This window comes from Phocoena sinus, chromosome 6 (genome assembly GCF_008692025.1).
Source record: "Phocoena sinus isolate mPhoSin1 chromosome 6, mPhoSin1.pri, whole genome shotgun sequence".
Lineage (NCBI taxonomy): Eukaryota > Metazoa > Chordata > Mammalia > Artiodactyla > Phocoenidae > Phocoena > Phocoena sinus.
This window is the reverse complement of record NC_045768.1, coordinates 12,540,450-12,553,601: the sequence shown is the minus strand read 5'-3', so window position 1 is coordinate 12,553,601 and position 13,152 is coordinate 12,540,450. Positions and strand designations below refer to the sequence as shown.

Sequence of the window (13,152 nt, the reverse complement as noted above, 5' to 3'; positions counted from 1 at the left end):
AATAGAAGTGGATGTGAGGCCAGAGCCCAGGGGGCAGGAGCCTCATCTCGCTTCCTCAGCCCACACGCTGGAACCCAGGGCAGTTGGCTGAGAGCCCTGCTCAACCTCAGGTCTAGGAGACGCAGGCAGGGTTACAGGCCGGCCCCAGGGGCTGCCAGATCTGCCCTCAGACCCTGGCTCTGCCATTGGCCGGCTGTGTGATCTCAAGCTAGTCTCTTAACTTCTCTGAGCTTCAGTTTCCTCATCTGACAAGTTGGGGTAGAACTACGACCTTCCTTCCAGGATCGTGGTGAGTGTTACTGAGATGATGCAGGGGATGCGGCAAGAGCAGTGCCAGCCCACAAGGAGCTTAAGGCCTGTCAGAGATAACAGCTGGGATTATTTTATATCCCGGGGACTAGTGCTGGTTGAGGTGCAGGGGCCTCCATAACTCCATGCCCCAAAGGGAGGAGCCAGAGTGACCTTGGCAAGCTGCCCTCTGGCCTCCTCCCACCTGCTCTTAATGCCAATTTCAAAACTGGGCTGGAGGCCTGCAGTCCCCTGATCTCTCTAGCCCGCCTTTGGCACTGTTCTGGATGTGTTCCCATCATCCTCAGCATTTCTTATTCATCTGGAGCCTCAGACCCTCTAGGATCCCCCCAGACGCGGGCCCTCACTGATCCCCTGCGGATACCAGGGTCTCACCTGGGGGCCACCTCAGTGCCTGCCACCTCCCCAAACCAGTGCAGGTCGGGGGTGGGGAGAGATGCATAAACAGTCACAGGACCCGGGATGGGCACTCTCTGGACGGAAGCCTAGAGCCTAAGTGTTCAAAAGGCTGCAGAGAACCTCCTGCCCCTCAAAATATAGGTCGGAAAGTAACATAACAGAAACCGTAAAAAAAGTACATGGAAGGAAATCCAACATAAGTCTATATTCTCCATGATGTTTATATTAATGTTTAATGTGGAATATCAGATTTGAGATTCTTTTTTTTTAAATAAATTTATTTTATTTATTTGTGACTGGGTTGGGTCTTCGTTGCTGCACACGGGCTTTCTCTAGTTCCAGTGAGCAGGGGCTACTCTTCATTGCAGTGCGTGGGCTTCTCATTGCGGTGGCTTCTCTTGTTGCGGAGCATGGGCTCTAGGCACGTGGGCTCAGTAGTCGTGGCTCGTGGGCTCCAGAGTACAGGCTCAGTAGTTGTGGCACATGGGCTTAGTTGCTCTGTGGCACGTGGGATCTTCCCAGACCAGGGATCGAACCTGTGTCCCCTGCATTGGCAGGCGGATTCTTAACCACTGCTCCACCAGGGAAGTCCCAGATATGAGATTCTTTCTCCAAAAAACCGGGAGTGCCCTGCTTTGCTGGTGCCAGGAGCCAGAAGCACAGTGTGCTGGGGGAGCACAGAGAAAACGGTAAGTGTGTCCCAAGTCAAGTTGATGTTCTGGAAAAGGTGGTGTTTGGCTAGGCTTTAAAGTTTGAGAGGTGGATTTTGCTGCCTGGAAAGGGAGGGAAAACATGAGCAGAGGCACAGAGACGCAGGGGCCTGGGTACTCAAGATGGAGCACCTGAGACCCGCTACTGTGTTGGGAGACAGAGGAGTAGTCAAGGAAGGCCTCCCTTAGGCAGTGATGGACAGAGTAGGCTTTGATGGGTGTGTAGGAGTGTGTCTGAGCTGGGCATTCAAAGCAGAGGGACCCAGTGTGGGCTGGAGAGAGGCTTGAATGCCAGGTTAGGGAGCTTAGCTTCAATCCTTCAGACAGTAAAGACGTGGTAGTTGCAGAAAGATTTTTCAGGGAAGTCTGTAGTGGCTGAGGGCTGCAGCTCTGGAGATAGACTTGGGTATGAGCCTGTACCCCCTTATTAGCTGAGTGAGCTGGGACATATAACTCCATCTCTCTGAGCCTCAGAGCCCTCCCCTGTGAAACGGGATAATAACACTGACTTTGGGGCTTCCCTGGTGGTCCAGTGGTTGGGAGTCCGTCTGCCAGTGCAGGGGACACGGGTCTGAGCCCTGGTCCGGGAGGACCCCACGTGCCGCGGAGCAACTGAGCCCAAGCGCCACAACTGCTGAGCCTGCGCTCTAGAGTCCGTGTGCCATGACTGCTGAAGCCTGCGCGCCTAGAGCCCGTGCTCCTCAACAAGAGAGGCCACCGCAACAGGAGGCCCCCACTCAACACGACTAAGGAAGGCCCACGTGTAGCAGCGGAGACCCAACCCAGCCAAAAATTAATTATTAATTAATTTTTTAAAAAAATCTTTAAAAAATAATAACACTGACTTTGCAAGATTGCTGTGAGGATTAAGTGAGTTCTAGTCTGAGATCTGTAGGTCCTTAACATCCTAACATCCCTCCTGGCCATCCTCACTGTCCCAGCCTTAATTCTGCCCCCAGCATCTGCCACCTGGAGGACAGGCCCAAGTGCCAGGCCTGTCCCTGTCAGTCCATTGTCCACACGCAGCTGGAGAGCAGGGGCAGAAGGGAGCAGAGGGTCAGAGCAAGGGCCGACCAAGTGACCTTGGCCTCAGCACTTGTCTTCCCAGCGCTGCCTGTGTACAGCGGCGAGGCATCACAGACATCTTTAGTGAACACAAATGCAATTATGAGTGCTTGAAAAATAAAAGTGGGAATCAGGGAAACAAGAAGAATAGCAATATAGATGGTGTTGGTGACTTTGCACCCTCCCCTACTTAGCACACACCTGCTCTGGAGTGAGTGTGGGAGATGTGAATCAGTTGGTCTGCGTCCCTGTGCACCTCCTGTTGTGTGAGCACCTTGCCACACACAGGCTGATGCTAGTATTTAAGGATGTGTATTTTTTTTTTTACCAGTAGGGCCCATAAACACAGGCCAGCTATGCATCTGGACCTCAACAGCAGGAATAACTCTCTGTCCCAATAGTGTCAGAATCCCAATAGTACGACACTTAGTGAGACGTCCTTCTCCAGTCTGGGGCTTTCCTAAGAGATTCCCAAGGGTCATTATGACCGTGGGCACTTTTCCCTTTACCCACCAACTGGAGCATCTGCAATGCCACCTGAGACACGAACTGTGCACATAACAAAGGTGGTATGAGAATTGCATGAGATCGGGCATGGAAAGTACATGCATGTGCCCGGCACATGGACCTGATCCCAGCTCACCATGTTCGTTGCCCAGACTCACCCTCCCCCGGTCACAGCCCGATCCAGCCCTAGGTCTGACCTCGAAGGTCTCAACCCAATGGTTTCAACATATTAAAACAGAATGTAGCCACGCTCCCATATTAAATGTAATTTTTTGCTGTTAAAACTTCGAAAGGATTTTTCAGACTTTGCTTGGTAGATGGTATGACTGCAAGACTTTAACAATTGGCTGTGATTTCTTGAGAGCCATGTACACACTGGAGAATTCTTGACAAATGAGGAAACCAAGACTACGAATTGATTTCAAGTGTAATAACATTGTTTTGATTTCTAAATTTAATAATTAATTCAGGCTTTATGCATTAATTATAACATTTATTAATTTCAGTGTTGGAGTTTCCCTTTCTGTGTTTCAGAGTCAGTCATTTTTTTCCCATGTCTCTTACAGTTGAATAGGCCTTGACAAGCTTGTGGGTGCTGGGCCCTGCCCCTCTAGTTCCCCATGGGTGAAGCAGCCTGGCCTCACCACACCGACCCCTACCCCCTGGAGACCTCCACCCACCCAGCCCAGAAGATGCTCCTTTACAAGGAAAGCAAGAGCAGCCCCGGGCCTCCCTTCCTGCCCGATGGTGGGCTCTGCCTGGGCAGCCACCTGTCAGTCAATATTGGCGACGCTGTGGCCTTGGCCTCTGGCCACACCTCTGCCAGCAAAGTTCAATGCCTCTTTGCAGGAGTTGGGACAGGGATGGCCCGGCATTGGTTGCCGCTCTCACCCCTGCATTTGCACAGAGGGTGTGGCCGGGCTTTGGGGACTGCACCTGCCCACAGCCTGGGGTGCCAGGTTTGCCACGCACCTCTCACCCCAGCCACAGTTCACACAGGAGCCGTCTGAGAGCGCGCTGGCCTTGACCCCAGGAAGAGAGGGCAGCCCTCACGGCAGAGCTCCTGCCCTGGAGCCTGGCATGGCCTGGCGTTCTGGGTGCGCGCCGGGCTGTCACTACAAGCTGCACGCCTCCTCCCTTGACACCTGATCACACACACACAGACTCAGACGCTCACACACTGCCTGCCACTCACCCGGCCACACACCGCGTGTCACACGCAGGCTGAGGGTCCCCATACGGGCGCACTCTCTCTTCACCCTGCACCTCAGACAGAGCCACTTACACACTCACGGCACACCAATGCACGCTTGCACACATTCACGATCACACTTGGGTAGATTCCCACACTTCGACGGAAACACGACCACTTGTGCCCGTGCACACACAGCCTCATCAAGTGTGACCTTCACACCAGCACTCTGTGCCCTTCCCCTCCCCGCTGGTGGAATGAGGTGGGGAGACGGTTCGCACCCCAAGCCTTGGTTTCCTCGTCCTGACTGGGGCCAATGCCTTTTACTCACTGAGAAGAGGACGGACGTGCCCCTCTTCCCACAGAGCCCTGTGCTTCCCGGGTGTTCGGCCAGTGTGACCCTCATCCCCTCTCCCGAGGCTGGACACCTTGACTCACCTGGTCTCCTCCCTTTCCCGGTCCACACCCGAGGCTCCCGCACACCAGGTGGGCGCTGCAGGTGTGCTTGCCCAAAGGCATGCCATGAGCTAGCGACATCTGGCATGCGGGTGCCTGATGACCTGAATCAGCCCGTTTGCCCCCTCTGTGCTCGCCTGCCCCAAGCTGCCCCTCGCTCTGAACAAAAGCACTAGTTGAGCTGCGGCTCTTGATCCTTGTGTAAAGACCTCCGCCTCCCCAGCGCCTCCCTCCGCGCCCGCAGGGAACCAGAAGTTCCAGGGCTGCTGAGTTCCTTAAGAACACCCCCTTGAAGGTACCCAGTTTGTGAATTAAAGGCCCATCGAAATGATGATCCGAGCTCACACTTCCTGGGTACCCACCTAGGGCCGTTCAGCCCCGCCAGTCCCCAGTCTGCCCTCTGCCGGAGGTCTGGTTAAACCCACTGGACAGACAAGGAGCCAGCTCAGAGAGGGGCAGTGACTTGTCCAAGATCACCCAGCAAGATGGAGGCAGGGCTCACAAAGGACCCTGAACTCCCTCCAGCCTATGCTGTGCAGTCGCAGGGGCCCTGAAGACAGCTTGCAAAGACAGCTTCCGGCTTTTTTTGGTTTGGGGCATTTCCTGCGCCCCAGGCACTGCGCTAAGCACTTTTCGGGAATGACCTCAGTTGATCCTCCCAGGAAACCTTCCAGGCAGGCACCTCCGCAGATGAGGAGATGACACCCAGAGAGGCGCGAGGCCATCTGCCCAAGGTCTCTGAGCTAGTGGTGGCCGAGCTCCAAAGCTCGCGCCCTTAACAACTGCGCCACACCGCCTCCCTGCCAGCCGTCAGGGGAGCCAACGTTGTGTTGCATGTGCCGTCCGACTTTAAGGACTCTTCTTCCCCCAGCACTGCACCGACCTGCAGGCTGCACGAATGACACTCTGGGTGACCTGGGCCCCGCTTGGTGGCCTGTGCGGGCCTGCCCCTCCCACCCTCACCGTGGGGCCCCAGGCCAGCCAGGGCTTTGAGCTTCTGGAGTGTGGCTCGCGCCCAGGTGTGAGCCCAGACAACCCATCCTCCCCATGTGGTGGGGCTGCTCGGTCCTTGGCCTCGAGACAGGAAAGGAAACAGCGGCTGGTGGCCTTGGCGCCGCCCTTGGCCTTGGCCCCGCCCTTGGCATGTCTGCTTTGCCCTCTCAGCCCCGTTGGCTGAGGGTGGGGAAGAAATTCTTCCCCCTTTTTCTAAATCCCACAGAGCAAACTTATTACTTTTATGTCCCCAAAGTTACATTTCTTTATTCATTTATCCATATTAAATAAGTGTATTTAATATACTTATTAAATACTTTTTAAGTGCTGGGTCTGTGCCGGGCTCTGGAGAGTGAATTGATCACGGCTCCCCTTGGCTGGTAGGGGTGACCATGACCACGACCGCAGCCTGGGTCAGGGAAGGTGACATCCAGGCAGGGCCCATGGGGGCAGAGGACGGCCGGGGGACACGCATTCATCAGGTGCCTGAAGCTGGGGCTGTGATAGGCCTGAAAGGAAACCATGATCATGCAGGCAGCCCTGACCACACCATCTTTAACGCGCTGTGTATTTCCACTTCTTTGACAGAAATCCTAGAAAAACTCATCTATGTTACATTGGGTTGTTTGTGTTGAAAGAATGAATGTGTCAAACGTACACGTTTAAAATATATTGCAGTTGTTATACTCATGTTTAGGTCTTACTTCACTTTTATATTCACTAAGGTCCAGAAATGGGAAGTGCCCTGGGCCTCTCTTGAGCTCTGAGAGGCCCTGCACCTGAACCAGGTCCTGAAAGGAAGGGTGTCCTCCGCTCCCTGGAGCAGCTTGTACAAAGGCACAGGGGCACTAAACACATGCCTGTGGGCGACTGTGTTACGTCAGGGTAGCTGCATTTCACAGCTGGGGAGGGAGGCAGGCTGGAAAGTTCTTAAGGTCCAGGCGAAGGAGTGGGGAGCCTTCACAGGGAAAGCTTCTCAGTTGGGTGGCCTGTGGTCAGATTCGGGGTCTCTCTTACTGCAAGTTCCTTTTCTTCTCTGTAAGAAGCCCAGCTCTCCTAGTGATTGGTGAGATTCATTGGGGGCAGCAGGGGAGGGGATGCAGGGAGCAGCGAGGTCACTTCCAAAGCTTGAGAACCAGAATAAAGAAATCTCTGTGCCCCAAGAGCAGACAGATTAAGCCACAGAGTGCCCGGGTCAACCCTCTGGGTCTCAGTCCCCTCCGTCCCCCAGCACCAGGCACAGGGCTGGCCACAGGATTGAGCTTGTTGACTTAGTCGTTCATTCATTCATTCAACAGATGTGGGCTAAGCACCCCTGTGTGCCAGACACTGGTCTGATGATGCCACAGTGAAGAAGCAGACAAGGCCCTGGTTTCACTGGAACTTGTAGTGTGGATGGGGAGACAGACAACATGTAAATAAACAAGAAAATTGCAGCAAGAGGCATACGCCCTGAAGGAGATAAAATGAACACCGGATATCAGGGATCACTGAGAAGTGACATTTGAGATGAGACATGAACGCCAAGAAATAGGTGTCAGGAATGTCTGTTGATAGCAATCGAAGACAAATCAGAAGGCAACAGACTTATTCCAGACTTCAACTGGCAAAGCAGTCGTTGGTTGCCTACGGCACGCTGGGTCCAGTGGTCAACAGGCAGACATAGTCTCTGCATTAAGTTTACAGCCCAGTGGGAGAGAAAACTATATAAGGAAATCTGCAAGTAAGTGTAGGCTCATAAATTTTTTTATTGAATGAAAGATTCTTTAAGTTCTATAGTGCTTTTACAATTTTCAAGTTTCATACATATGATTTCATATAATCCCATAATAACCCCTTCCCCCCCCCCCCCGTATGGCCCCCTCCTCCCTTCCCTCTCCCCACTGGTAACTACTAGTTTGTTCTCCATATTTGTGTAGAATCATAAATTGTGAAGTACAGGGCCCAGAACAGAGGAAGGGGCGTGAAGGACTTTATTTTGGATGGTTGGGTATGTGAAAAGGTTTCCACTCCTCTTGGAGAACATGACAACCTCACCTTTTACAGAGCACACTGGATTTTCAGGCATTTGTTTAAAATAAACATTTTATTTTAGTACAATTTCAGATATACAGAATTATTGAACAGATAGTACAGAGAGTTCCCACTATACCCCACATCCAGTGTCCCTATTATTAACATCTTATATTGTACCATGCATCTGTCACAATTAATGAACTAATATCGATACATTTTTATTAACTAAATAAAAATAACTAAAGCCCATACTTCATTCAGATTTCCTCCATCTTTCCTTAATGTCTCTTCTCTGTTCCAGGGTCCCACCCATGACACCACATTACATTTAGTTGTCTCTTCACCTTAGGATCCTCTTGGCTGTGAGAGTTTCTCAGACTTTCCTTGTTTTCGATGACACTTTTGAGGAGTACTGGTCAAGTGTTTTGTAAAATGTCCTTTGATTGGAATTTGTCTGATGGTTTTCACATGATTCGACTGGGGTTGTGGGTTTGGGGGAGGAAGACCACAGAGGTAAGTGCCATTTTCATCATATCAAGGCTATACACTATCCACACGGCTTATCACTGCTGATGTTGACCTTGATCACTTGGATGAGGTGTGTTTGTCAGGTTTCTTCATTGAAAAGTTGCTCTTCTTTTGGTTCTTTACCCCCTTCCTATACCGTCCTTTTTACGAGGAAATCACTATGCAGCCCACATCTAAGGAATAGGGAGTTATGCCCCATCTCCTTGACGGCGGACTATCCACATAAATTGTTTGGAATTCTTCTGCGCAGGAGATCTGTCTATTCTCCAATTTTTATGCATTTTTACCAATATTTTTTTACTTTTTAGAAATTCAAGAACCCTATTGGTGTTTCTAGGAACCTAGAAACATTTTACTTTATTTACTAAAATGCATGAAATTACCAAGGCAATAAATTAGAGGGTAGGAAAAAAGCCGATGATTATTTTTATTTTCTATTGTGGATACACATTAATGAAAGATTTGGGAAATACCAAAAACAGAAGAACCTCTCTAGCCCCACTGCTCAGAGCTGACCATGATTCACGTTCAATTTATTATTTTTCTTCTGTGCACAATTTTTACACAGATTATACTGTCTATGTAATTTTGTTTCTTACCTCCTTCCATCTTTTTTTTTTTTGCTTATTATAATATCAGAAACATTCCTCCTATGTTGCTATACAGACTTCCTAACCATATTTTTTCAGTGGCTGCTAAATTCTCGTGTGGCACATGGTGTCTCCCACCCGCCCCCCAAACTCAGCGGTATGCCTGGCACATAGTCAGTGTTTAGAAATTATCTGTTAGATGAATGGATATACAACAAAGTAATCATCCTCTTGTTTTTAGAAGCATAGGTTATTTCAGTTTTCTTGATTCTAAATAGTACCGAGACAAATAGATTATTCCCATAACATCCCAGGGTGGAATTACTGGGCCAGTGGGGGCCAAAACTTTTCAGGATAAATGCACCAAACCAGAAATCTCCCTCCCCTTCCTCTGAACCACCGGCAATTGTGCCGAGGGTAATAATTTACAATTGATTAAAGAGTTTGCGGGGTGTTTTTATCCCCATCTTTCTTTCCCCTCCTCTCCCCCTCTCGTCCTGCCGAAAAAGGGGGAAAATTATCCTGGAAGGTGAAGATGTTCTCAGACAATCATATTAACATATTCCAACAATCGCAATTTGCAAAATAGTAATCACAACTGCCGGGATCTGGGAGGCATTAATCAAAGCTGCAGGTTTAATTCCATTTTAAATATTGATGAAATGTGCTTGGGCAGCCTCACCCTGGCGTGGCAGGGACAGGGGAGCCGCCTCGCGGCACAGCGGAGGTGGAGGGGAGGGTTGGGGAGCAGCTGCTGGGAGGGGAGGCATCTGTCATTCAAATTGGTGACTGAGCGGCCAGGTAGAGAGTGAAAGGGGTAGTGAAGAGGGCTGTTAAGTCCATTGCTGTCAATTTGTAACCATCAGGGAGGGGCCTGAGGACTGGTTCAGCACAATAAACCCAGTTGGTCTGGTTTCAGGGTTACCACTGAAGAGGTTGCAGCTGCACCGATTCGAATAGCCCGGAGACTTCGGAACTATAATTATCAACCAGGCCGCTCTCGGTGTGGCAAAAGTGCGCTTCACCAGCACTTAACTCCTTGTGTGCCGCCGCTCTCCCCGCCCACCACCCCCACCACCCCCCGGGGTTGACAGCCAGGTGCGGATTCCCCCGCAGCCTCCCCGGGGAAACTGAGGCCCACCGGCTGCTGAGGGCAGTCCTCAAAGGCCAGAGCGTGCAGGCAGAGAGCCTTTCTCCTGAGGTCACAGACAAAGAACTAATGGGGGGCGGGGGGGGGACGGAAGAGGCCGGCTCTGTGGGGCAGCCTCACCTTCTGGCACCGTTGGGCCTACCCTGGGGTGAAAAGTCAGGCTTTGGGGTCTGATGAGCCTTGGGTTAAATTCTGCTGGCCGTGGACACGAGGTAAGGCTCGTCCTCTGTAAAGTGGAGGTAATCTTTCGTACCCTACTGGGCTCTCACAAAAAACTCAGATCGACGTTTGTAAATTACAGAGCACACAGTAGGCTGACAATAAGCCTTGTTTCCCTGGGCCGGGGAGTGGTGCTGTCACAGGAGAGGAAAGGGCTCCTGGCAGGCGGCTCTGGTTCGGAGGGTAGGATATCTCAGGCCCTCTGCGTTTCAGCTCTCAAGGAGTGTCTTTTATGTCTAGCTTCTGCCATTTGGCACCCAAGGAGGACGAGTAATTCCATACTCCCACCTCTCGGGAGGGAGGCACTGAGCTAGGCAGGGGGTGAGGGTAGGAGTCAAGAGACTCTGGTGCTGCGCCCTGAGGACAGCTGCTCGAGGGCAGGGGTTTGGGCCAGGGCTCTTTATCCCCAGGAAGAGGGAAGGCAGGAACGAGGGAAGGACCGCAGGCAGGCATTGCGGCTCTGGGGAAAAAAACATGGGCTTCGCTGGGAGTCCTGGGGAATGAAGTATGTGCACGGCTCCGTAACCCTCCTCCTGGAATATAATCCCAGAGAAATTCTCCCACATATCCACGAAGGGATGGACCCAAGAACGTTTGTCCCAGCGTCATTCCCGGTCACCGGAGGTGGAGGCAACCTGCGTGCCCACCCCTGGGAGGATGGGTAGTACAACATGACGGAAGCCCACCATGGACTATTAGGCAGCAGTCAGGAGCAAAGAACTAGATGTCCGCAACAAGAATAGATCTTGAAAATGTAGTGTTGAGTGAAAAAAGTGAGGCACAATGAAATTCACAGCACAATGCCATCTACGTAAATTGAAACCCCATTCACACACAAAACAACAGTACATATTTTACAGAGCTACGTGCATTTTTAGGGGTATATATCCCGCCATTGGAGTGGGTCTCTGTCGTGGTGGGGGGAGGGGCTGGGTGTGGCTCTGGAGGATAAAGGGGAAAAATGAAAATAGAGTCAGCCCGCAGAGGGGCCTGGCACAGAGAGTGTGCTGTGGACTAAGGGATGTGTCCCACTCAACTCTCTCTCTCTGAGGTTTAAAAACAGCACAGGCCTTGTACTCAGACAGCCCCGGGCCTCAAGTTCTGGGCTCTCCCACGTACCAACACTGTGGCTGTGGACTAGCGACTCATCCTCTGAGCCTGTTAGTCCGTCCACAGAAAGGTGGGCTTGCTGCCATCGGGTGGTCATGAGGATTAAGTTAAGGGAGATAAATGCATGTGGGCCTACAGGACCCCCAGATCCTCCTCTCCTCTCCCCACCGAAAGGACCTGGGCAAACAGAGGGTGTCAGCCCCCTGGGAAACCACAGGTTCTCTGAAGCGTCCAGAATGGAAAACCCAGAAAAGAAACGAAGGCCTCGACCGGCTGTCCCGGGGGTGACGTTGGTGGATGTCACACTGGGCACGGGCCCAGCTCAGAGCGGCCCATCCATGTTGTGCCTGGCTCCGTCAGCAAGGTCCACCTCCAACATACACCCCAGCCCCAAGACCCCGCCTGGGGGCTCCCGGCGCAGGGCACGACCGCCTCTCCCTCCTCCTCTCTTGCAGATGATGATGAGCACGAGTGGATCATCCGGACGTGTCGGAAGGGCTGGGACGAGACCATGGGTCCTAAGCCCAAGCCGTGAGCACTAAGCCCTCTCGGTCACAAGCTTCCTTCTGTGCCCCTGGCATTGGCTGGCCCAGGGAGCAGGCTGTAGTTTTAGAATCTGACTTTTGACTCGGGAATAAATGCTTTCTGCCATCAGTGGCCCTAAGTGTACTTTCCTTAGACTATTTCTTGGAGTGGGACCCTCACTCCACCTGCATCACAATCACCTGGGCAAAATTGTGAACGAGCTCTTCCTGGGCCCCACCCTAGTACCTGCTAATCAGAATCGCTGAGACTGGGGTCTAGCAGTTTGCATTCTCAGGTATTTCTTACGCATATGGAAGTTTGAGAGCCATCACCTTATAATGATAGACAAATGTAATTGAATGAGCAACTCATGCGTGCGGGCAGTGTGGTTATGTTATCTCAGCTCCACATAACAGCCTTGTAAGAAAGGGCTTAGCATTATCTTTTAGAGATGGGAAATCTGAGGTTCAGAGAAACTGAGTGACCTGCCCTAGGTCACACAGCATTTGAATCCAAGTCTTCCTGAAGATGAAGCCCAGCTGTTTTTTGTTTGTTTGTTTGTTTGTTTACTACAAGCTGCCTGCCTTACCAGTCTTGATTTCACAGGGCAGTAGGATAGGATGACTGCCCAGGCTCACAGCTGCTATCTTCCTGTAAGCCCAGAAATGATTACCCAGGACTGCCTCTTCCTCTCGGAAGCTTCCCTATCTGAGCTTCCTACCCTAAGCACGGAATCGGTGGGGTGCCACAGAAAGAATGCAGCTTTGGCATCATACACACCTGGGTGTGAATCCCAGCTCCATCACAGGGTATCATACAACCTTGGGCAAGTCACTTCACTTCTCTGAGCTTCGGTCTCCCCATTTGTAAAATATATAATGATGCTTAAACCCATAGGGTAGCTATGTGGATTGAATGAAATAATACAATAAAGGAGCTGGCTGTTAGCAGGTATTCAATACGCGCTTGCTTTAAAAACTAATTCGTTAGCTGTGCATACAGAGTAATTATTCTTCAGAATCACCCCCAGGGATCTCATGTGTCAGCTGAAAACCAGCAGAGGAAGTGGTAACATGTTCCAGGGCTGTACTTGGGCCACAAGCAAACTGGATCACCTGGATCTTTGCGTAGCTTTCCCTCCTTAGAGGCTGCGAACCCTGCAGCCCCCTGCGCCTTGTCCCCTGGCTCACCAAGGGCTGCTCAGGAGAGGGAGTCGGGCCTGGGAGGGCTTTGCCAAGGTCGCAAGGGCAGGAAGCTAGCCTTTGATCTAGGGCCCCATGAGCGGCCTGCTGGGGCAGAGCCAGGAGTCAAGGGAGACCTGGGCCCCCGCTCAGCTGCGCCGCAGAGGGATGGGGGATCACCTTTCCCCGCCAAGGCAACAGT

The 13,152-nt window shown here is 51.7% G+C and overlaps 1 protein-coding gene across 2 annotated transcripts in view; it reads left to right on the top strand.

The window, feature by feature from the left end:
• MORN5 (MORN repeat containing 5) overlaps positions 1 to 11,901 on the top strand; it is a 33,303-nt gene extending 21,402 nt beyond the window's left edge. Inside the window, exon 5 of one of the 2 annotated variants that reach the window (XM_032635987.1) lies at positions 11,700 to 11,901. In XM_032635987.1, the coding sequence (XP_032491878.1) occupies positions 11,700 to 11,779 (80 nt within the window). In that variant the 3' untranslated portion in view covers positions 11,780 to 11,901. The remainder of the gene's footprint in view (positions 1 to 11,699) is intronic. The other variant, XM_032635988.1, reaches the window with a different exon arrangement.
• The last annotated feature ends 1,251 nt before the right edge of the window (positions 11,902 to 13,152 follow it).